Source organism: Oncorhynchus gorbuscha, linkage group LG12, assembly GCF_021184085.1.
Source record: "Oncorhynchus gorbuscha isolate QuinsamMale2020 ecotype Even-year linkage group LG12, OgorEven_v1.0, whole genome shotgun sequence".
NCBI lineage: Eukaryota > Metazoa > Chordata > Actinopteri > Salmoniformes > Salmonidae > Oncorhynchus > Oncorhynchus gorbuscha.
Window position 1 is genome coordinate 26,853,081 of NC_060184.1, and position 25,328 is coordinate 26,878,408.

The following is a 25,328-nucleotide window of genomic DNA, read 5'->3' on the forward strand; positions in this document are numbered from 1 at the left end:
ACATCAGTGTCATATTGTAGAAGACTGATAGAAGGGGAGGGCAACAGTGATTGATGTCTGTTGCGACAGCGTTGCCCTAGAAAACCCACAGCAACAGTTGAGTGAGGGGAATAACAAGCGTACTCCAACAGCCGATAAAGCAATAAGGAACACGAGAGAGATGAACGTTGTTTATCACAGTGATGTCCTCTTTGTTAAACATTAAACACGGTATAATGATGATAGCTCTTAAGAAATACAATTTAAATTGACATTGACACTGAAATTGGCCGTGACTAGTCTTACACACCGATGATGCACACGGGAGAGAAAGTGATTGAGTGAAGGTTAGGAGAATGGAGGAGTCAAGATGGGAGTCAAATCTCTTAGTAAATGGGGGCTGGGGAGGGGATGTAGACTTGAGAGTTTCCCCCTTATTTTCCTATAAAATCAGTAGGCCTATAAGCAACAATAGGACACATTAAAAACAAGACAATGCATTAAAACCAAACTCTTTTAATACTACCGTAGAATCATGTCAACTACTTTTACATGGCTACCATGAATATTTGTACAAAAATGCAGTAAAAATAGTATTGATTAATATATACAGATATGTATCCTTAGTGTAGGCAGGCAGGTTGTACATGTAGAATGACAAGTACATTGAAGGTGTTGCACAAGTTTTACACAATACAGATATTGGTCCCCCCCCCCCCATCACTGATACTACGTCCCGAATCCAACAGACTCTCAGAAGAAAACAGACAATAATATGATTTCAAAAATAAAAGGAGAAGAAAAATCTGTAAAATACAAATATCTGGACATTTTGAATCACATACAGGTACATATTGACAACATGCAGAATTCTTACTGTGTTTATGTTTAAGGATATGATCTGCGGGACAAGCTTATAGAGCAGATTCAACAGACCAGGGGTCTAGGCGAAAAACACAGTCATTGCATGTATGTATACAAGTCACCTCATTTTGGGTTTTAATGGTGGCTGTAGTACATAATTTGGACAGGGGCATGTTATTGTGTTGTTGGTAACCATCAGATAAATGCAGTGAGGGAAGAGTGTCTTAAAACCAGCATGTACGAAACAAAACAAGGATGAAGGACTACTGTTACCCCAACCATGTGAAAGAAAGAAATGTTACATGATTCAAACCTGGTCTTTTTAGAAATAGATAGGGACCGTATTCAATTTCATTTGATGTCTGTGTTTTTCAAAAAGGATAGTGGCACATTATTACCAACGACATTTGATCTGCTTTAAACGTCAATTATAAGCAGATGGGGAAAATATTGCAGGTAGAAGAAAAGGGCATTTAGCGCAACCTACTGGAGCTTGGTGAAGTAAACCATATTATCAATCAGCACACTTTGAACTGGGTCATCAAATCAGACCATTGGATTTATCATCATCATCAGAGATCGGGGTTGAAATGACAGACACTGTGAGGTTACAGGCTGAGTGGTTAGAGTGTAGAAAAGCACCAGGGTGGAATCAGTGTGTCAAACAAATGTAGAATCTCAGTGTTGGTGTAGTGTCTAAAACAGGAAGGGTCAATAGCAAACTGATCCCAACGCCAGTTCTCCACAAACAGACAGGGCATTTTAAATGCATTTTGTACAGGGCTTGTTCTATAGTCCTATAAGTTATTTGGGCATACCAAGACACTCATTGCACCAACACAGGAAAAACTCAACAAAACACACAAAGGGAAACAAAAATGATTGTGTGAGTGTCATTTCCCTTGACCATTTTCACAGAAACTGTGTAATAGCACTTGGAAAATTTTGTGTAACATAATACGTTGTTTTTTTTTCATCCTCACAAGATCGTTGTGATGCATTTTCTTATTCCTTATGAGTCTGAATAAATGTTTCTTTCTCGCTCTCTACAGAAGCACACAAACTGCAAGGAAACCCCATGCCTGAACCACTGTTCTCAAACAACACAATATCTCTATAAAAATGCACATTATAGACTGTCTTCACGTGATGACATCTGATTGGCTATCCATTTTTTCCCTAGGAGGAAAGGGTTATTCTGTTTTTTTTTCTTAGTTCACTTTTTCCCCCTCTTTCTTTAAAACAGACTGTCAGGGACAAGACATGGACACAGAAAAATTCACATTGAGGAAAAATCACAGAAATATCATTGTACATAATGTTTTCACTTGAAGGCGCATGGCTTGTAACAGGTTTAAACATTGTTTTCTGTGAAGAACACCGATAGCCAGAACACCCAGGGAGGAGAGAGAGAAGATAGAGAAGAGAGAGAGGTCACATTGACAGTTACATACAGCAAACGGAGCAAAGTAAATACACAAACTGTATCAGACCAGTGCATGCATTGGCAAGATAAAAAAAATCCCATGGTCGACAGACAGCACTGACAACATGAGGAACAACCTCTGACAACTTTAAGTATTGAGTATTTATAATATTCCTTAGGGTTACTTCAATTCATGCAGTGCCAGTCCCTCACCACCTCAGTGGCTAACATGCCCTGATGAGAGAAGTGCTATTCATCATTAGTGCTTGTGGTACATACGCAGTGGTGCGAGAGCAAAGCTAACGTCCAGCAAACAGTCCATAAAAGCGACCTATGGGCTTCTTTAAACTGGCATGCACCACAACCGCTAAGAGCTCAAAGCAAGGTGCTGCCCCATCACTGCTAACTGTGTGACATTACATCAACAGAATCATAAAGAGAGGAACCAATCACTGAGGGCATGGTGGCTGCAACTAGAAATGTGAAAATGATAGTGGACGGAAACTAACTCTGTGATCATACATGTAGCACATCAACGGCTGTATGTCGGCGAGGACGAGGAACAGAGATCACTCCCCCTCTGGCCCAGGCGGACAGCCTTAAGGCGGGAAGGCTGAACATGGGGAATGTTCCTGTGAGAGAGATGGGTGGGGGTCAAATTCTCCTTCCTCCACACGAGGATGTTACGGCAGGAAGTGGCAGGGGGACAGAGTTCAGTTGGACACAGGAAGGTCAGGGCGCCGGGTCTGGATGATTTTTGGTTTGGGGCAATTCTTTGGTTCCTCTTCCTCCTCCTCTGTGTCGCTATCGCACACGTGGACTACGACGCTGGGAGTGGACTCTGTTCCCGCATGCAGCTCAAACTTCTCTCCTGTAGACAGAGTGAGTGAGAAGAGAGCGGGAGAAACAGAGACAGAGAGAGAAGGTAAGTACAAGGCAGACGTTTCAGAATTCAAAGCTGCAGATCTCAGAACATTTTTCTACAGTAGAAGACATGACCTCAAGAGGGAGCCCACGTTCAGTATGACGAGGCAAAGGATTTAGGATTTAGGATTTTCTACTCATGAATTGGAGGCATTTCAGTGAGCAGAAGATGAATATACAGTCTTTGTAATTATCTGGTTATAAGGACCTCAACCCAGGGAAGACAGATAATATGGGGCGGCAGGTAGCCTAGTGGTTAGAGCATTGGGCCAGTCCCCTAAAGGTCGCTAGATCGAATCCCCGAGCTGACAAGTTAAACATCTGTCATTCTGCCCCTGAACAAGGCAGTTAACCCAGTGTTCCTAGGCCGTCATTGTAATTAAAAATTTGTTCTTAAACCTGTAAGTTCTGTGACATATTAGGAATGTTTATGTATCTGAGGTGTAGCAGCGGCATCCCTTGGGCCAAGCGGTATGATTGTAGTACAGTAATGTTGGCCAAATCCAAAGTTGTGGCAAAATGGCTTACGGGCAAAGTCAAGGTATTGTAGTGGCTATCACAAAGCCCTGATCTCAATCCTATAGAAAATGTGTGGGCAGAACTGAAAAAGTGTGTGTGAGCAAGGAGGCCTACAAACCTGACACCAGCTCTGTCAGGAGGAATGGGCCAAAATTCACCCAACTGATTGTGGGAAGCTTGTGGAAGGCTACCTGAAATGTTTGACCCAAGTTAAACAATTGAAAGGCAATGCTACCAAATACTAATTGAGTGTATGTAAACTTCTGACCCACTGGGAATGTGATGAAAGAAATAAAAGCTGAAAGAAATCATTCTCTCTACTGTTATTCTGACATTTCACATTCTTAAAATAAAGTGGTGATCCTAACTGACCTAAGACAGAGAATTGTTAGTAGGAATAAATGTCAGGACTTGTGAAAAACTGTGTTTAAATGTATTTGGCTAAGGTGTATGTAAACTTCCGACTTCAACTGTAGCTTCAAGTGTTTTAACCAAATACTGGTGGATTCAACTGATAAATGAATGGACGACCTGACCAGAGAGGTCCCGGACATGAATAACAGTTTGCAGTTCTCCTAGGATCAGCTCGATGACAGCAATCTGTAAGTCATTGAAAGAGTACATCAGTTCTGTGTGAATCTATGATAACAATGATGGATGAATCAGACTCTCAAGGGACATTCAAGGTGGAACAACATGGTTGTGGAAAGAATTGCAGAATCTCCACATGACGGAGACTGATGGACCACAGGAAGTTTGAGGTGAAGTGCGCCCACAGGACTGTAAAACCCACCAAAAAGCCCAGGTGACAAGCCCAGGACGATAGTGGTCAAGTTCCTGATGTTCAAGGACAAGGTAGCTGTTCTGGAAAGAGCCAAGAACTTGAGAGGAACGTATATCTTCCTCAATGAGGACTATTCTGAAGCTGTGCGCCAGAAGAGGAAAGAACTGATCCCAGCCATGAAAGCTGCCAGAACGAGTGGGGACATTGCTTACATCCGCTATGACAGGCTCATTGTCCACCCTCCTTCTCAGAAGCCTGGAGGGGATGAGGGAGCCAAGCCTATGGGTTCGTAGCTTCAACCCCACAGCACACACACACACACACACACACACACACACACACACACACACACACACACACACACACACACACACACACACACACACACACACACACACACACACACACACACACACACACACACACACACACACACACACACACACACACACACACACACACACACACACACACACACACACACACACACCAATTGATTAATGGACAACTGAATGTATATTTATTTTCCTCTTGCTTTGTTAGCTCTTTTCAGTATTATGTCTCTCTGATAAGCTACCCAGGAAAGGGCTAAAAATAGCACTTTCCTGGATAGCATATTTAATATATAGTGCCTTGTAAAAGTATTGACATTCACACCCTTGGCGTTTTTCCTATTTTGTTGCATTACAACATGTAATTTAAATTGATTTTATTTTGGATTTCATGTAATGGACACACAAAATAGTGAAATGAACAAAATATCTTTAAATTAAAAAAGGAAAAGTGGTGTGTGCATATGTATTCACCACCTTTGCTATGAAGCCCCTAACTAAGATCTGGTGCAACCAATTACCTTCAGAAGTCATGTAATTTGTTAAAGAAAGTAGGCCCCAGAGTCTGCAACAACACTAACCAAGGGGCACCACCAAGCAAGCGGCACTATGAAGACCAAGGAGCTCCCCAAACAGGCCAGGGACAATTGTGGAGAAGTACAGATCAGGGTTGGTTTATAAAAAATATCAGAAACGTTGATCATCCCATGGAGCACCATTAAATCCATTATTAAAAAATGGAAAGAATATGGCACCACAACAAACCTGCCAAGAGAGGGCAGCCCACCAAAACTCACGGACCAGGCAAGGAGGGCATTAATCAGAGAGGCAACAAAGAGACCAAAGATAACCCTGAAGGAGCTGCAAAGCTCCACAGCGGAGATTGGAGTATCTGTCCATAGGACCACTTTAAGACATACACTCCACAGAGCTGGGCTTTACAGAAGAGTGGCCAGAAAAAAAGCCATTGCTTAAAGAAAAAAACAAGCAAACATGTTTGGTGTTTGCCAAATGGCATGTGGGAGACTCCCCAAACATATGGAAGAAGGTACTCTGGTCAGATGAGACTAAAATTGAGATTTTTGGCCATCAAGGAAAATATATACCCCAAGAGACTTGCAGCTGTAATTGCTGCCAACGGTGGCTCTACAAAGTATTTGCTTTTTTTGGGGGGGGTGAATAGTTATGCACGCTCCAGTTTTCAGTTTTTTGTTATTTCTTGTTTGTTTCACAAGAAAAAATATGAATAATAAAATAAAAAAAAGTGGTAAGCAAGTTGTGTAAATCAAATGATACAAACCCCCCCAAAATCTATTTTAATTCCAGGTTGTAAGAAAATAGGAAAAATGCCAAGGTGGGTGAATACCTTCGCAAACCACTGTACGTAGCCTTAGAAATAAGGTTCATGAAATCAATAACTTGCTAACATCAGATAACATTCATATATTAGCCATTTCTGAGACTCACTTAGATAATTCATTTGATGATACGGTAGTAGCAATACAAGTATATAACATCTATAGAAGAGACAGAAATGATTATGGTGGAGGTGTTGTATATATTCAGAGCCATATCCCTGTAATACTTAGAGAAGATCTTATGTCAAGTGTTATTGAAGTGTTGTGGTTGCAGGTTCACTGGGCACATCTAAAGTAGAGATGCACCGATATGACATTTCTGCCCGATACCGATATCCGATATTTTCCTTGACAAAAAACCCCAGATACTGATAAACGATGTTAATATTTTAGCGGCATTTTAAGCATTCTAGTACAGTTAAATAGTTAACACACACACAGGGACACAGCGGTCTAAGGCACTGCATCTCAGTGCAAGAGGCGTCACTACAGTCCCTGGTTCAGATCCAGGCTGTATCATATCTGGCTGTGATTGAGAGTCCCATAGGGCGGCGCACAATTGGCCGGGTTTGGCCGGGGTAGCCGTCCCTGTTCACCCACGACTGCGTGGCCACGCACGCCTCCAACTCAATCATCAAGTTTGCGGACGACACAACAGTGGTAGGCTTGATTACCAACAACGACGAGACGGCCTACAGGGAGGAGGTGAGGGCCCTTGGAGTGTGGTGTCAGGAAAATAACCTCACACTCAACGTCAACAAAACTAAGGAGATGATTGTGGACTTCAGGAAACAGCAGAGGGAACACCCCCCCTATCCACATCGATGGAACAGTAGTGGAGAGGGTAGCTAGTTTTAAGTTCCTCGGCATACACATCACAGACAAACTGAATTGGTCCACTCACACTGACAGCGTCGTGAAGAAGGCGCAGCAGCGCCTATTCAACCTCAGGAGGCTGAAAAAATTCGGCTTGTCACCAAAAGCACTCACAAACTTCTACAGATGCACAATCGAGAGCATCCTGGCGGGCTGTATCACCGCCTGGTACGGCAACTGCTCCGCCCTCAACCGTAAGTGTCATGCAGGTGAAGGAGGACCCAAACGCGACTTAACAGAAACAGAGTTTATTAATGTTCAAAACCGAATAACTGAAATCCTCTAGATTAGTAGAGGGGAAAACAACTGGAGAAGCGGCCACAGACTGCAGGTCGCTTCGGGTAGGCGCAGGCCGTAGTCAACTGAGACACCTGCTCACACGCAGCGTCTGAAGAAGGCACAAAACACGACAGGACAGGGTGATACACAATCACGGCAAAAAACACGACAGGACAGGGCGAAACGCAATCACAGCATGGAATACAAAACAAGGAACCGATGGAACAGGAACGGATCACAAAGGAATAAATAGGGAGTCTAATCAGGGGAAAGGATCGGGAACAGGTGTGGAAAGACTAAATGATGATTAGGGGAATAGGAACAGCTGGGAGCAGGAACGGAACGACAGAGAGAAGAGAGAGCGAGAGAGTGAGAGAGGGAGGGGGAGAGAGAAGGATAGAACCAAACAAGACCAGCAGAGGGAAACGAATAGCATGGGGAGCACAGGGACAAGACATGACAATGAATGACAAACATGACAGTACCCCCCCCACTCACCGAGCGCCTCCTGGCGCACTCGAGGAGGAATCCTGGCGGCAACGGAGGAAATCATCGATGAGCGAACGGTCCAGCACGTCCCGAGACGGAACCCAACTCCTCTCCTCAGGACCGTAACCCTCCCAATCCACTAGGTATTGGTGACCCCGTCCCCGAGAACGCATGTCCATAATCTTATGTACCTTGTAAATAGGTGCGCTCTCGACAAGGACGGGAGGGGGAGGGAAGACGAACGGGGTGCGAAGAAAGGGCTTAACACAGGAGACATGGAAGACAGGATGGACGCGACGAAGATGTCGCGGAAGAAGCAGTCGCACAGCGACAGGATTGACGACCTGGGAGACACGGAACGGACCAATGAACCGCGGAGTCAACTTACGAGAAGCTGTCGTAAGAGGAAGGTTGCGAGTGGAAAGCCACACTCTCTGGCCGCAACAATACCTTGGACTCTTAATCCTGCGTTTATTGGCGGCTCTCACCGTCTGTGCCCTGTAACGGCAAAGTGCAGACCTCACCCTCCTCCAGGTGCGCTCACAACGTTGGACAAACGCTTGAGCGGAGGGAACGCTGGACTCGGCAAGCTGGGATGAGAACAGAGGAGGCTGGTAACCCAGACTACTCTGAAACGGAGATAACCCGGTAGCAGACGAAGGAAGCGAATTGTGAGCGTATTCTGCCCAGGGGAGCTGTTCTGCCCAAGACGCAGGGTTCCTGAAAGAAAGGCTGCGTAGTATGCGACCAATCGTCTGATTGGCCCTCTCTGCTTGACCGTTAGACTGGGGATGAAACCCGGAAGAGAGACTGACGGACGCACCAATCAAACGACAGAACTCCCTCCAAAACTGTGACGTGAATTGCGGACCTCTGTCTGAAACGGCGTCTAACGGGAGGCCATGAATTCTGAATACATTCTCAATAATGATTTGTGCCGTCTCCTTAGCGGAAGGAAGTTTAGCGAGGGGAATGAAATGTGCCGCCTTAGAGAACCTATCGACAACCGTCAGAATCACAGTCTTCCCCGCAGACAAAGGCAGACCGGTAATGAAGTCTAAGGCAATGTGAGACCATGGTCGAGAAGGAATGGGGAGCGGTCTGAGACGACCGGCAGGAGGAGAGTTACCCGACTTAGTCTGCGCGCAGTCCGAACAGGCAGCCACGAAACGGCGCGTGTCACGCTCCTGAGTCGGCCACCAAAAGCGCTGGCGAATAGACGCAAGAGTGCCTCGAACACCGGGATGACCCGCTAACTTGGCAGAGTGAGCCCACTGAAGAACAGCCAGACGAGTGGAAACAGGGACGAAAAGGAGGTTACTAGGACAAGCGCGCGGCGACGCAGTGTGCGTGAGTGCTTGCTTAACCTGTCTTTCAATTCCCCAGACTGTTAACCCGACAACACGCCCATAAGGAAGAATCCCCTCGGGATCAGTAGAAGCCACAGAAGAACTAAACAGACGGGATAAGGCATCAGGCTTGGTGTTCTTGCTACCCGGACGGTAAGAAATCACAAACTCGAAACGAGCGAAAAACAACGCCCAACGAGCTTGACGGGCATTAAGTCGTTTGGCAGAACGGATGTACTCAAGGTTCTTATGGTCTGTCCAAACGACAAAAGGAAAGGTCGCCCCCTCCAACCACTGTCGCCATTCGCCTAGGGCTAAGCGGATGGCGAGCAGTTCACGGTTACCCACATCATAGTTGCGCTCAGATGGCGACAGGCGATGAGAAAAATAAGCGCAAGGATGAACCTTATCGTCAGACTGGGAGCGCTGGGATAGAATGGCTCCCACGCCTACCTCTGAAGCGTCAACCTCGACAATGAATTGTCTAGTGACGTCAGGAGTAACGAGGATAGGAGCGGACGTAAAACGTTCTTTTAGAAGATCAAAAGCTCCCTGGGCGGAACCGGACCACTTAAAACACGTCTTGACAGAAGTAAGAGCTGTGAGAGGAGCAGCAACTTGACCGAAATTACGAATGAAACGCCGATAGAAATTAGCGAAACCTAAGAAGCGCTGCAACTCGACACGTGACCTTGGAACGGGCCAATCACTGACAGCTTGGACCTTAGCGGAATCCATCTGAATGCCTTCAGCGGAAATAACGGAACCGAGAAAAGTAACGGAGGAGACATGAAAAGAGCACTTCTCAGCCTTTACGTAGAGACAATTCTCTAAAAGGCGCTGTAGAACACGTCGAACGTGCTGAACATGAATCTCGAGTGACGGAGAAAAAATCAGGATATCGTCAAGATAGACAAAAACAAAAATGTTCAGCATGTCTCTCAGAACATCATTAACTAATGCCTGAAAAACAGCTGGCGCATTGGCGAGACCGAACGGCAGAACCCGGTACTCAAAATGCCCTAACGGAGTATTAAACGCCGTTTTCCACTCGTCCCCCTCTCTGATGCGCACGAGATGGTAAGCGTTACGAAGGTCCAACTTAGTAAAGCACCTGGCTCCCTGCAGAATCTCGAAGGCTGATGACATAAGGGGAAGCGGATAACGATTCTTAACCGTTATGTCATTCAGCCCTCGATAATCCACGCAGGGGCGCAGAGTACCGTCCTTCTTCTTAACAAAAAGAACCCCGCCCCGGCCGGAGAGGAAGAAGGCACTATGGTACCGGCGTCAAGAGACACAGACAAATAATCCTCGAGAGCCTTACGTTCGGGAGCCGACAGAGAGTATAGTCTACCTCGAGGAGGAGTGGTCCCCGGAAGGAGATCAATACTACAATCATACGACCGGTGAGGAGGAAGGGAGTTGGCTCGGGACCGACTGAAGACCGTGCGCAGATCATGATATTCCTCCGGCACTCCTGTCAAATCGCCAGGTTCCTCCTGAGAAGTAGGGACAGAAGAAATGGGAGGGATGGCAGACATTAAACACTTCACATGACAAGAAACGTTCCAGGATAGGATAGAATTACTAGACCAATTAATAGAAGGATTATGACATACAAGCCAGGGGTGACCCAAAACAACAGGTGTAAACGGTGAACGGAAAATCAAAAAAGACATAGTCTCACTGTGGTTACCAGATACTGTGAGAGTTAAAGGTAGTGTCTCAAATTTGATACTGGGAAGATGACTACCATCTAAGGCAAACATGGGCGTAGGCCTGTCTAACGGTCTGAAAGGAATGTTATGTTTCCGAGCCCATGCTTCGTCCATGAAACAACCCTCAGCCCCAGAGTCAATCAAAGCACTGCATGTAGCACCCGAACCGGTCCAGCGTAGATGGACCGACATAGTAGTACAAGATCTAGATGAAGGGACCTGAGTAGTAGCGCTCACCAGTAGCCCTCCGCTTACTGATGGGCTCTGGCCTCTTACTGGACATGAAATAACAAAATGTCCAGCAACTCCGCAATAGAGGCACAGGCGGTTGGTGATCCTCTGTTCCCTCTCCTTATTCGAGATGCGAATCCCTCCCAGCTGCATGGGCTCAGTCTCAAAGCCAGAGGGAGATGGTTGCGATGCGGAGCAGGGAAACACCGTTGATGCGAGCTCTCTTCCACGAGCCCGGTGACGAAGATCTACCCGTCGTTCTATGCGGATGGCGAGAGCAATCAAGGAGTCCACATCTGAAGGAACCTCCCGGGAGAGAATCTCATCCTTAACCACTGCGTGGAGTCCCTCCAGAAAACGAGCGAGCAGCGCCGGCTCGTTCCACTCACTAGAGGCAGCAAGAGTGCGAAACTCAATGGAATAATCCGTTATGGACCGTTCACCTTGGCATAAGGAAGCCAGGGCCCTAGAAGCCTCCTCACCAAAAACTGAACGGTCAAAAACCCGAATCATCTCCTCTTTAAAGTTCTGGAATCTGTTAGAGCAATCAGCCCTTGCCTCCCAGATAGCTGTGCCCCATTCTCGAGCCCGGCCAGTAAGGAGTGAAATGACGAAAGCAACCCGGCTCTCTCTCTAGAGTATGTGTGGGGTTGGAGAGAGAACACAATCTCACACTGCGTGAGAAAGGAGCGGCACTCAGTGGGCTGCCCGGAGTAGCAAGGTGGGTTATTAACCCTGGGTTCAGGAGGCTCGGCAGGCCAGGGAGTAACAGGTGGCACGAGACGTAGACTCTGGAACTGTCCAGAGAGGTCGGAAACCTGAGCGGCCAGGTTCTCCACGGCATGGCGAGCAGCAGACAATTCCTGCTCGTGTCTGCCGAGCATGGCTCCTTGGATCTCGACGGCAGTGTAACGAGCGTCTGAAGTCGCTGGGTCCATTCTTTGATCGGTTCCTTCTGTCATGCAGGTGAAGGAGGACCCAAACGCGACTTAACAGAAACAGAGTTTATTAATGTTCAAAACCGAATAACTGAAATCCTCTAGATTAGTAGAGGGGAAAACAACTGGAGAAGCGGCCACAGACTGCAGGTCGCTTCGGGTAGGCGCAGGCCGTAGTCAACTGAGACACCTGCTCACACGCAGCGTCTGAAGAAGGCACAAAACACGACAGGACAGGGTGATACACAATCACGGCAAAAAACACGACAGGACAGGGCGAAACGCAATCACAGCATGGAATACAAAACAAGGAACCGATGGAACAGGAACGGATCACAAAGGAATAAATAGGGAGTCTAATCAGGGGAAAGGATCGGGAACAGGTGTGGAAAGACTAAATGATGATTAGGGGAATAGGAACAGCTGGGAGCAGGAACGGAACGACAGAGAGAAGAGAGAGCGAGAGAGTGAGAGAGGGAGGGGGAGAGAGAAGGATAGAACCAAACAAGACCAGCAGAGGGAAACGAATAGCATGGGGAGCACAGGGACAAGACATGACAATGAATGACAAACATGACAGTAAGGCTCTCCAGAGGGTAGTGAGGACTGCACAACGCATCACCGGGGGCAAACTACCTGCCCTCCAGGACACCTACACCACCCGTTGTTACAGGAAGGCCATAAAGATCATCAAGGACATCAACCACCCGAACCACTGCCTGTTCACCCCGCTATCATCCAGAAGGCGAGGTCAGTACAGGTGCATCAAAGCTGGGACCGAGAGACTGAAAAACAGCTTCTATCTCAAGGCCATCAGACTGTTAAATAGCCACCACTAACATTGAGTGGCTGCTGCCAACACACTGTCATTGACACTGACCCAACTCCAGCCATTTTAATAATGGGAATTGATGGAAATGATGTAAATATATCACTAGCCACTTTAAACAATGCTACCTTATATAATGTTACTTACCCTACATTATTCATCTCATATGCATATGTATATACTGTACTCTACAACATCGACTGCATCCTTATGTAACACATGTATCACTAGCCACTTTAACTATGCCACTTTGTTTACTTTGTCTACACACTCATCTCATATGTATATACTGTACTCGAAACCATCTACTGTATGCTGTTCTGTACCATCACTCATTCATATATCCTTATGTACATGTTCCTTATCCCCTTACACTGTGTATAAGACAGTAGTTTTGGAATTGTTAGTTAGATTACTTGTTGGTTATCACTGCATTGTCGGAACTAGAAGCACAAGCATTTCGCTACACTCGCATTAACATCTGCTAACCATGTGTATGTGACAAATAAAATTTGATTTGATTTTGATTTTGTAAATAAGAATGTGTTCTTAACTGACTTGGGGAGTTAAATAAAGGTTACACACATACCACACACACACACACCACACTGACCCAAAAGTTATTTTGTTGGCATTTACGTATGACCCCCTTACCAGTAAAACATAATCAAAATCTATTTCCTTCATTTACTTGCTGTGTTGTTTTGTTGTTCATTTGTTCAGTCGTTTCATTCTCAACCAGGATTTCATCATACATGTCAAGCAGTGAAGTTTCAGCTCTGTCTGTCCGTGGCATCTCATCCTCAGTGCGCACTGTCATTGTGTCCGTTTCCATCTTGTCCAGCTGTGTATGTAACATTTCACGTAAACCCTGTTTCTTGTCCGCATTGAAGTAGCGGGTCTTGTACCTAGCATCGAACATGGTGGCGACACAGTAAAGAGGCTCAGAGAGAATGCCACCAAATCGCTTGTTCACAGCCTCCAGTACTTTTGTAAGTTTTAACCCCACGGTCTGTGTGGGCAGTTTTGTTGAGCAGGCGTTTCAATGCCATGACAGAGGGAATCACGTCTGCTGCAGAAGCAGTTGATTAGCTTATTTCTCAAGCCAGTTGTTTGAATGGCTCTAGGAGTGTGTTCATGATTTTCCAAGTTTCGTCGACCCACTGTCCTGTCAGACTCAGTATGCTCATGGGGCTAACATTGGTTGGTCCAAATGTCAGTCATGAAGCTAATAGCAGTGACGCCCATAGCAAGTACCTCATAGATGTACGTTTCAACGAGTTACTGTGTAACTCCGGTAGGGCAACATCTGAAGAATAGTGTGTACCGGGGTTCGACCAGTGGGCAAAGCCAACATCATCCACGACAGAGGACGGTTGATTGTCAAGGGCAATGAATTCCATTATCTTGGCGTTAAAGGATTTCACCTTTGAGTTGTCTCGCTGAAATGTTCTTACTCTTTCAAATGACTGCTCGTCTTGAACTTGTTGAGTTGTTGGAAGTGTGCTCTTAGTGTGCGCTCCATGGCATCATTACGTAATCTACTTACGTCATATATGTAGGTATGCACATCAGCTTTGACTACGGACTTGCACATCGGCGTTAAATTAGACATCGGGCCGATGCAATGTTGCCATTTTTAGCTAATATCGGCCGATTCTGATATACTCACCGATATATCATGCATCCCTAATCTAAAGCCTTTTAGGACACCAATTGCGAACAGTCAGTATCTGAATAATATGTGTGAAATGCTTGATAGTGTATGTGTTGTAAACATAGAGGTCTACTTTCTTGGGGACCTGAATATTGACTGGTTTTCATCAAGCTGTCCGCGCAAGAGGAAGCTTCTCACTGTAACCAGTGCCTGTAATCTGGTTCAGGTTATTAATCAACCTACCAGGGTGTTTACAAACACTACAGGAACAAGATCATCCACATGTATCGATCACATTTTTACTAATACTGTAGAACTTTGTTCTAAGCTGTATCCATACCCAGTGGATGCAGTGATCACAATATAGTGGCTATATCCATGAAAGCCAAAGTTCCGACAGCTGGGCCTAAAATAGTATACAAGAGCTCATACAAAATATTTTGCTGTGACTCTTATGTGGATGATGTTAAAAATATTTGTTAGTCTGATGTGATTAATGAGAAGCATCCAGATGCTGCACTTAATAAATTTATGAAATTGCTTCTTTCAATTATTGATAAACATGCACCTGTTAAAAATGTTGTAGGGCCGAGATCCCGTTAACGGGATCAATATGACAACAGCCAGTGAAAGTGCAGGGCGCCAAATTCAAACAACAGAAATCTCATAATAAAAATTCCTCAAACATACAAGTATCTTATTGTTAATCCTACCACAGTGTCCGATTTCAAATAGGATTTATAGCGAAAGCACCACAAACGATTATGTTAGGTCAGAGCCAAGTCACAGAAAAACACAGCCATTTTTCCAGCGAAAGAGTGGAGTCACAAAAATCAGAAATAGAGATAGAACTAATCACTAACCTTTGATGATCTTCATCAGATGACACTCATAGGACTTCATGTTACACAATACATGTATGTTTTGTTCGATAAAGTTCATATTTATATAACAAAATCTCAGTATACATTGGCGCATTATGTTCAGTCGTTCCAAATACATCCGGTGATTTTGCAGAAAGCCACATAAATTTACAGAAATACTCATTATAAATGTTGATGAAAATCCAAGTGTTATACATGGAACTTTAGATAAACTCCTTAATGCAACCGCTGTGTCAGATTTAAAAAAAGCTTTACAGAAAAAGCAAACCATGCAATAATCTGAGTACGGCGCTCAGAGACCCAACAAGCCAAAAAGATATCCGCCATATTGTGCAGTCAACAGAAGTCAGAAATAACATTATAAATATTCACTTACCTTTGATGATCTTCATCAGAATGCACTCCCAGGAATCCCAGTTCCACAATAAATGTTTGTTTTGTTCGATAATGTCCATCATTTATGTCCAAATAGCTACTTTTGTTAGCGCGTTTTGTAAACAAATCCAAAATCACGAAGTGCGTTCACTAGTTGCAGACGAAATGTCAAAAAGTTCCGTTACAGAAACATGTCAAACGGGTTTGGCATTTACAATTTACAACACTCATTTACAACTGCGACCTGGCCAAGATAAAGCAAAGCAGTGCGACAAAAACAACAACACAGAGTTACACATAAACAAATGCACAGTCAATAACACAATAGAAAAATATATGTACAATGTGTGCAAATGTACAAGATTAGGGTGGTAAGGCAATAAATAGGCCATAGGGGCGAAATAATTACAATTTAGCATTAACACTGGAGTGATAGATGTGCAGATGATGATGTGCAAGTAGAGATACTGGGGTGCAAAAGAGCAAAAAGATAAATAATAACATGGGGCGAGGTAGTTGGGTGTGTTATTTACAGATTGGCTGTGTATAGGTAGAGTGATCCGTAAGCTGCTCTGACAGCTAGAGTTAGAGAGGGAGATTAGAGGGGGAGATATAAGTCTCCAGCTTCAGTGATTTTTGCAATTCATTACAGTCATTGGCAGCAGAGAACTGGAAGGAAAGGCAGCCAAAGAGGTGTTGGCTTTGGGGATGTCCAGTGAAATATACCTGCTGGAGCGTGTGCTACGGGTGGGTGTTGCTATGGTGACCAGTGAGCTGAGATAAATTGGGGCTTTACCTAGCAAGGACTTATAGATGACCTGGAGCCAGTGCGTTTGGCAAAGAATATGTAGCGTTGGCCAGCCAACGAGAGCATACAGGTCGCAGTGGTGGGTAGTATATGGGGCTTTGGTGACAAAATGGATGGCACTGTGATAGACTATATCCAGTTTGCTGAGTAGAGTGTTGGAGGCTATTTTGTAAATGACTTCGCTGAAGTCAAGGATCGGTAGGATAGTCAGTCTTACGAGGGTATGTTTGGCAGCATGAGTGAAGGAGGATTTGTTGCGAAATAGGAAGCCGATTCTAGATTTAATTTTGGATTGGAGATGCTTAATGTGAGTCTGTAAGGAGAGTTTACAGTCTAACCAGACACCTAGGTAGTTGTTCACATATTCTGAGTGGGGGTTGCTGCAGGGGATGCAGAGCTGTTGGCCGAGGTAGGGGTAGCCAGGTGGAAAGCATAGCCAGCTGTAGAAAAATGCTTATTGAAATGATCGATTATCGTAGATTTATCAGTGCTGACAGTGTTTCCTAGCTTCAGTGCAGTAGGCAGCTGGGAGTAGGTGCTCTTATTCTCCATGTCCCAAAACTTTTTGGAATTAGTGCTACAGGATGGAAATTTCTGTTTGAAAAAGCTAGCCTTAGCTTTCCTAACTGATTGTGTATATTGGTTCCTGACTTCCCTGAAAAGTTGCATATCGCGGGGGCTATTTGAAGCTAATGCAGAACGTCACAGGATGTTTTTGTGCTAGTCAAGGGCAGTCAAGTCTGAGGTGAACCAAGGGCTATATCTGTTCTTAGTTCTACATTTTATGAATGGGGCATGCTTATTTAAGATGGTGAGGAAATCACTTTTAAAGAGCAACCAGGCATCCTCTACTGACGGGATGAGGTCAAAATCTTTACAGGATACCTGGGCCAGGTCAATTAGAAAGGCCTGCTTCCTGAAGTGTTTTAGGGAGCGTTTGACAATGAGGAGGGGTGTTCGTTTGACCATGGACCCATTACGGACGCAGGCAATGAGGAAGTGATTGCTGAGATCCTGGTAGAAGACAGCAGAGGTGTATTTAGAGGACAGGTTAGTCAGGATGATATCTAAGAGGGTACCTATGGTTACGGATTTAGGGTTGTACCTGGTAGGTTCCTTGATAATTTGTGTGAGATTGAGGGCATCTAGCTTAGACTGTAGGACGACCGGGGTGTTAAGCATAACCCAGTTTAGGTCACCTAACAGTATGAACTCTGAAGATATATGAGGGCGATCAATTCACATATGTTGTCCAGGGCACAGCTGGGGGCTGAGGGGGGTTTATAACAAGCGCAACGGTGAGAGACTTCTTTCTGGAAAGGTGGATTTTTAAAAGTAGAATTGTTTGGGCACAGACCTGGATAGCATGACAGAACTCTGCAGTAGAATGCAACTCCACCCACTTTGGCAGTTCTATCTTGGCGGAAAATGTTGTAGTTGGGGTTGGAAATTTCAGAATTTTTGGGGGTCATCCTAAGCCAGGATTCTGACACGTCTAGGACATCAGGGTTGGCGGAGTGTGCTAAAGCAGTGAATAAAACAAATTTAGGGAGGAGGCTTCTGATGTTAACATGCATGAAACCAAGGCTTTTACAATTACAGAAGTCAACAAATAAGAGCGCCTGGGGAATAGGAGTGGTGCTGGGGGCTGCAGGGCCTGGGTTAACCTCTACATCACCAGAGGAACAAAGAAGGAGTAGGATAAGGGTACGGCTAAAGGCTATAAGAACTGGTTGTCTAGTGCATTTGGAATAGAGTAAAATAAGCAGATTTCTGGGCGTGAAAGAATAGATTCAAGGCATAATGTACAGATAAAGGTATGGTAGGATGTGAGTACAGCGGAGGTAAACCTAGGCATTGAGTGACGATGAGAGAGGTTTTGTCTCTAGAGGCACCAGTTAAGCCAGGTGAGGTCTCCGCATGTGTGGGGGGTGGGACAAAAGGCCTATATAAGGCATGTTGGGCAGGGCTGGGGGCTCTACAGTGAAATAAGACAATAATAACTAACCAAAACAGCAATAGACAAGGCATGTTGACATTAGGACGAGGCATGTGTAGCCGAGTGATCATAGGGTCCAATAAGCCGCAACAGATTAGACAGGGAGCCGTTCAGTAGTTGCTACTAGGCTAGGCGAGCTGGAGACACGGCGATTCAGACAGCTAGTGGGCCAGGGCTAGCAGATGGGCCTTCGCCGATGTCGCAACGGAAAAGCCTGTTGAAACTAGCTTGGACGATTACGTCGGCAGACCAATCGTGATGGATTGGCGGGGCTCCGTGTCAGCAATAAAGGGTCCAGGCCAATTGACAAAAGAGGTATTGTAGCCCAAGAATTAGCTGGTAGACCTATTTGGCTAGCCGGGAGATGGGTCTAGCTCAAGGCTAGCTCAAGGCTAACTTGTGCTTACTACAGGACAGAGGCATTAGCTAGCAGTAGTCACTCGAATGCAGCTAGCTACCTGCGATGATCCGGTGTAATGGACCAGGGCTTGCGGCAGGAATCCAGTGATGCGGTAGAAGCTGAAGCTGGCTGATGTCCGAGTTAACAGTGAAGACCGCTAGCAGTGGCTAACTGACTACTAGCTCACAGCTAGTTAGCTGGCTAACTTCTGATGGGGTTTCCGATTCTAAAGTATAAAAATAGTAGATCCGTACCACATTGGGTGAGGCAGGTTGCAGGTAAATATTCAGTTCGTAGATGGAAAGTGAGATTAAAATATATACAAAATATATATGAAAAAAACAAACAAAGGAAAACGACTATGTACACGGTACAAGACAAACACACGTCCGACTGCTATGCCATCTTGGAAGAGCCAAGACCCATGGATTGATGAGGAATTGAAAAACAGTATGGTTTAAGAGATGGGGCAAAAGGAGTGGCTAATAAGTCTGGCTGGACATCTGACTGGCTGACTTACTGCAAATTGAGACATTTTGTGACTAAACTCAACAAAAAGAAGAAACTGTATTATGAGGCCAAGATCTATGATATAAAGAATGATGGAAAAAAGTACTTTAAATGAAATTATGGGCAAAAAGACCAAATCAACTCTATCTTTCATCGAATTAGATTGCCTATTAATCACATAGCCAGTTGATGTTGGCAATTATTTTAATGATTACTTCATTGGCAAAGTGGGCAAATTTAGGCAGGAAATGCCAACAATGAACAGTGAGCCTTGATATTCATGCATTAAAAAAAACTAATAATCAAAGAAAACATTGACAACTTAGATGGAAAGCTACTGAGGATGGTGGCAGACTCTATAGCCACTCCTATCTATCATATATTTAATCTGAGCCTAGAGGAAAGTCTTTGTCCTCAGGCCTGGAGGGAAGCCAAAGTAATTCTGCTACCCAAGAGTGGTAAATCGGCCTTTACTGGTTCTAACAGCAGACCTTGCTGCCAGCTCTTAGCAACCTGTTTTAAAAAATTGTGATTGACCAAATACAATGCTATTTCTCTGTAAACAAATTTACAACAGACTTTCAGCATGCTTATAGAGAAGGGTACTCAACATTGACACAAATGACTGATGATTGGTTGAAAGAAATTGATAATAATAAGATCGTCAGAGCTGTACTGTTAGATTTCAGTGCAGCCTTTGATATAATTAAACTGTGGTTGAAAAAACGTATGTGTTATGGCTTTTCGACCTCTGCCATATCGTGGATTCAGAGCTATCTATCTAATAGAATTCAAAAAGGTTTTCTTTAATTGGAAGCTTCTCCAATATCCAACATTTAAAGTGTGGTTTACTCTAGGTCCTCTACTCTTTTCAATTTTTTACATTACATTACATTTACATTTACATTTAAGTCATTTAGCAGACGCTCTTATCCAGAGCGACTTACAAATTGGTGCATTCACCTTATGACATCCAGTGGGACAGTCACTTAACAATAGTGCATCTAAAACTTAGGGGGGGGGTGGGGTGAGAGGGATTACTTAACCTATCCTAGGTATTCCTTAAAGAGGTGGGGTTTCAGGTGTCTCCGGAAGGTGGTGATTGACTCCGCTGTCCTGGCGTCGTGAGGGAGTTTGTTCCACCATTGGGGGGGGCCAGGGCAGCGAACAGTTTTGCCTGGGCTGAGCGGGAGCTGTACTTCCTCAGTGGTAGGGAGGCGAGCAGGCCAGAGGTGGATGAACGCAGTGCCCTTGTTTGGGTGTAGGGCCTGATCAGAGCCTGGAGGTACTGAGGTGCCGTTCCCCTCACAGCTCCGTAGGCAAGCACCATGGTCTTGTAGCGGATGCGAGCTTCAACTGGAAGCCAGTGGAGAGAACGGAGCAGCGGGGTGACGTGAGAGAACTTGGGAAGGTTGAACACCAGACGGGCTGCGGCGTTCTGGATGAGTTGAAGGGGTTTAATGGCACATGACCTGCCACTGGCATTAAACAAAGCATGTGTGTCCATGTATGCTGATGATTCAACCATATACACATCAGCAACCTGTCACGACTTCCGCCAAAGTTGGCTGCCCTGCCTGTTCGGGCGGTGCTCGGCGGTCGTCGTCACCGTGCTACTAGCCGCCACCGATCCCTTTTTCGTTTGTCTGTTTGTTTTGTCTTATTCATTTCACCTGTGTTTCTGTTGTTTGGCTTTATGAGCTTCCCTATATTTAGTAGGTAGACCCGCCCTTGTTTTGTGCGGGATTGTTTTTATGTTAATTGTGTGCATTTTAGGTATCGCGAGGTGGATTTATTTTCTTAACTTGGCACCCTGTGTTTTTTTGGGTTGTCACGTTGTATGTCCGCGCCCTGTATTGTTGCGCTTATCATTTTATGTGCCGAAGTAAAGAGCACTTTTCCCCAGTGGAACTCTCTGCGTCTGATTCCTTCACCCACCTAGTCCCGCTTGACACAACCACAGCTAATGAAGTCACTGAAACCCTTAACAAAGAGTTAAAGTGTTATGCAGGTGAATGAGGACCCAAAAGCGACTTGGCGAAAACAGAGTCTTTATTCCAGTAAAGGAAATAGGCAATACTCCTAGACAAATCGGAGCAGAAAACAAAGCATAAAAAACTAATTCCACTCGTAGTGACGAGGACAGACTGGAGACTCGACCATAAACTGTAGGTTGCCTCGGGAAGGCACCGACCGTAGCAGACTCAGACACCTGCTCACACGCAGCATCTGAGGGAAACAAGACACGACAGGGCAAGACAAAGACACAGCACGGTGAACAATATACAAGGATCCGACAGGACAGAAACGGAAGACAAGGGGAGAAATAGGGACTCTAATCAGAGGGCAAGATACGGAACAGGTGTGAAAAGAATAGAAGATTGATTAGGGGAATAGGATCAGCTGGGAGCAGGAACGGAACGATAGAGAGAAGAGAGAGAGAGGGAGAGAGAAAAAAGGGAACGAACCTAAAAAGACCAGCAGGGGGAAAACGAACAGAAGGGAAAGCAAAATGACAAGACAATATAAGACAAAACATGACAGTACCCCCCCCCACTCACCGAGCGCCTCCTGGCGCACTCGAGGAGGAATCCTGGCGGCAACGGAGGAAATCATCAATCAGCGAACGGTCCAGCACGTCCCGAGACGGAACCCAACTCCTCTCCTCAGGACCGTAACCCTCCCAATCCACTAAGTATTGGTGACCCCGTCCCCGAGAACGCATGTCCATGATCCTACGTACCTTGTAAATAGGTGCGCTCTCGACAAGGACGGGGGGGGGGAGGGAAGACGAACGGGGGTGCGAAGAAAGGGCTTGACACAGGAGACATGGAAGACAGGATGGACGCGACGAAGATGTCGCGGAAGAAGCAGTCGCACAGCGACAGGATTGACGACCTGGGAGACACGGAACGGACCAATGAACCGCGGAGTCAACTTACGAGAAGCTGTCGTAAGGGGAAGGTTGCGAGTGGAAAGCCACACTCTCTGGCCGCAACAATACCTAGGACTCTTAATCCTACGTTTATTGGCGGCTCTCACAGTCTGTGCCCTGTAACGGCAAAGTGCAGACCTCACCCTCCTCCAGGTGCGCTCACAACGTTGGACAAACGCTTGAGCGGAGGGAACGCTGGACTCGGCAAGCTGGGATGAGAACAGAGGAGGCTGGTAACCCAGACTACTCTGAAACGGAGATAACCCGGTAGCAGACGAAGGAAGCGAGTTGTGAGCGTATTCTGCCCAGGGAGCTGTTCTGCCCAAGACGCAGGGTTTCTAAAAGAAAGGCTGCGTAGTATGCGACCAATCGTCTGATTGGCCCTTTCTGCTTGACCGTTAGACTGGGGATGAAACCCGGAAGAGAGACTGACGGACGCACCAATCAAACGACAGAACTCCCTCCAAAACTGTGACGTGAATTGCGGGCCTCTGTCTGAAACGGCGTCTAACGAGACGGGGAGGCCATGAATTCTGAACACATTCTCGATGATGATTTGTGCCGTCTCCTTAGCGGAAGGAAGCTTAGCGAGGGGAATGAAATGTGCCGCCTTAGAGAACCTATCGACAACCGTAAGAATCACAGTCTTCCCCGCAGACAAAGGCAGACCGGTAATGAAGTCTAAGGCGATGTGAGACCATGGTCGAGAAGGAATGGGAAGCGGTCTGAGACGACCGGCAGGAGGAGAGTTACCTGACTTAGTCTGCGCGCAGTCCGAACAAGCAACCACGAAACGGCGCGTGTCACGCTCCTGAGTAGGCCACTAAAAAGCGCTGGCGAATAGAAGCAAGAGTACCTCGAACGCCGGGATGACCAGCTAACTTGGCAGAGTGAGCCCACTGAAGAACAGCCAGACGAGTAGAAACAGGAACGAAAAGAAGGTTACTAGGACAAGCGCGGCGACGCAGTGTGCGTGAGTGCTTGCTTAACCTGTCTTTCAATTCCCCAGACTGTCAACCCGACAACACGCCCATAAGGAAGAATCCCCTCGGGATCAGTAGAAGCCACAGAAGAACTAAAGAGACGGGATAAGGCATCAGGCTTGGTGTTCTTACTACCCGGACGGTAAGAAATCACAAACTCGAAACGAGCGAAAAACAACGCCCAACGAGCTTGACGTGCATTAAGTCGTTTGGCAGAACGGATGTACTCAAGGTTCTTATGGTCTGTCCAAACGACAAAGGAACGGTCGCCCCCTCCAACCACTGTCGCCATTCGCCTAGGGCTAAGCGGATGGCGAGCAGTTCGCGGTTACCCACATCATAGTTGCGTTCCGATGGCGACAGGCGATGAGAAAAATAAGCGCAAGGATGAACCTTATCGTCAGACTGGAAGCGCTGGGATAGAATGGCTCCCACGCCTACCTCTGAAGCGTCAACCTCGACAATGAATTGTCTAGTGACGTCAGGAGTAACGAGGATAGGAGCGGACGTAAAACGTTCTTTGAGAAGATCAAAAGCTCCCTGGGCGGAACCGGACCACTTAAAACACGTCTTGACAGAAGTAAGAGCTGTGAGAGGGGCAGCAACTTGACCGAAATTACGAATGAAACGCCGATAGAAATTAGCGAAACCTAGAAAGCGCTGCAACTCGACACGTGACCTTGGAACGGGCCACTCACTGACAGCTTGGACCTTAGCGGGATCCATCTGAATGCCTTCAGCGGAAATAACAGAACCGAGAAAAGTAACGGAGGAGACATGAAAAGAGCACTTCTCAGCCTTCACGTAGAGACAATTCTCTAAAAGGCGCTGGAGTACACGTCGAACATGCTGAACATGAATCTCGAGTGACGGTGAAAAAATCAGGATATCGTCAAGGTAGACAAAAACAAATATGTTCAGCATGTCTCTCAGAACATCATTAACTAATGCCTGAAAAACAGCTGGCGCATTGGCGAGACCAAACGGCAGAACCCGGTACTCAAAATGACCTAACGGAGTGTTAAACGCCGTTTTCCACTCGTCCCCCTCTCTGATGCGCACGAGATGGTAAGCGTTACGAAGGTCCAACTTAGTAAAGAACCTGGCTCCCTGCAGAATCTCGAAGGCTGATGACATAAGGGGAAGCGGATAACGATTCTTAACCGTTATGTCATTCAGCCCTCGATAATCCACGCAGGGGCGCAGAGTACCGTCCTTCTTAACAAAAAAAAACCCCGCCCCGGCAGGAGAGGAAGAAGGCACTACGGTGCCGGCGTCAAGAGACACAGACAAATAATCCTCGAGAGCCTTACGTTCGGGAGCCGACAGAGAGTATAGTCTACCCCGAGGAGGAGTGGTCCCCGGAAGGAGATCAATACTACAATCATACGACCGGTGAGGAGGAAGGGAGTTGGCTCTGGACCGACTGAAGACCGTGCGCAGATCATGATATTCCTCCGGCACTCCTGTCAAATCGCCAGGTTCCTCCTGAGAAGTGGGGACAGAAGAAACGGGAGGGATTGCAGACATTAAACACTTCACATGACAAGAAACGTTCCAGGATAGGATAGAATTACTAGACCAATTAATAGAAGGATTATGACATACTAGCCAGGGATGACCCAAAACAACAGGTGTAAAAGGTGAACGAAAAATCAAAAAGGAAATAGACTCACTGTGGTTACCAGATACTGTGAGGGTTAAAGGTAGTGTCTCATATCTGATACTGGGGAGATGACTACCATCTAAGGCGAACATGGGCGTAGGCTTCTCTAACTGTCTGAAAGGAATGTCATGTTTCCGAGCCCATGCTTCGTCCATAAAACAACCCTCAGCCCCAGAGTCTATCAAGGCACTGCATGTAGCACCCGAACCGGTC

At 45.9% G+C, this 25,328-nt stretch overlaps 1 protein-coding gene across 4 annotated transcripts in view; it reads right to left on the reverse strand.

Moving 5' to 3' along the window:
- Nucleotides 1-479: 479 nt before the first annotated feature.
- LOC123990795 (calcipressin-2-like) overlaps nt 480-25,328 on the reverse strand; it is a 141,175-nt gene continuing 116,326 nt past the window's right edge. For all 4 annotated transcript variants that reach the window (XM_046291673.1, XM_046291672.1, XM_046291674.1 and 1 more), the window contains one exon: nt 480-3,140. In XM_046291673.1, the coding sequence (XP_046147629.1) occupies nt 2,983-3,140 (158 nt within the window). In that variant the 3' untranslated portion in view covers nt 480-2,982. The remainder of the gene's footprint in view (nt 3,141-25,328) is intronic.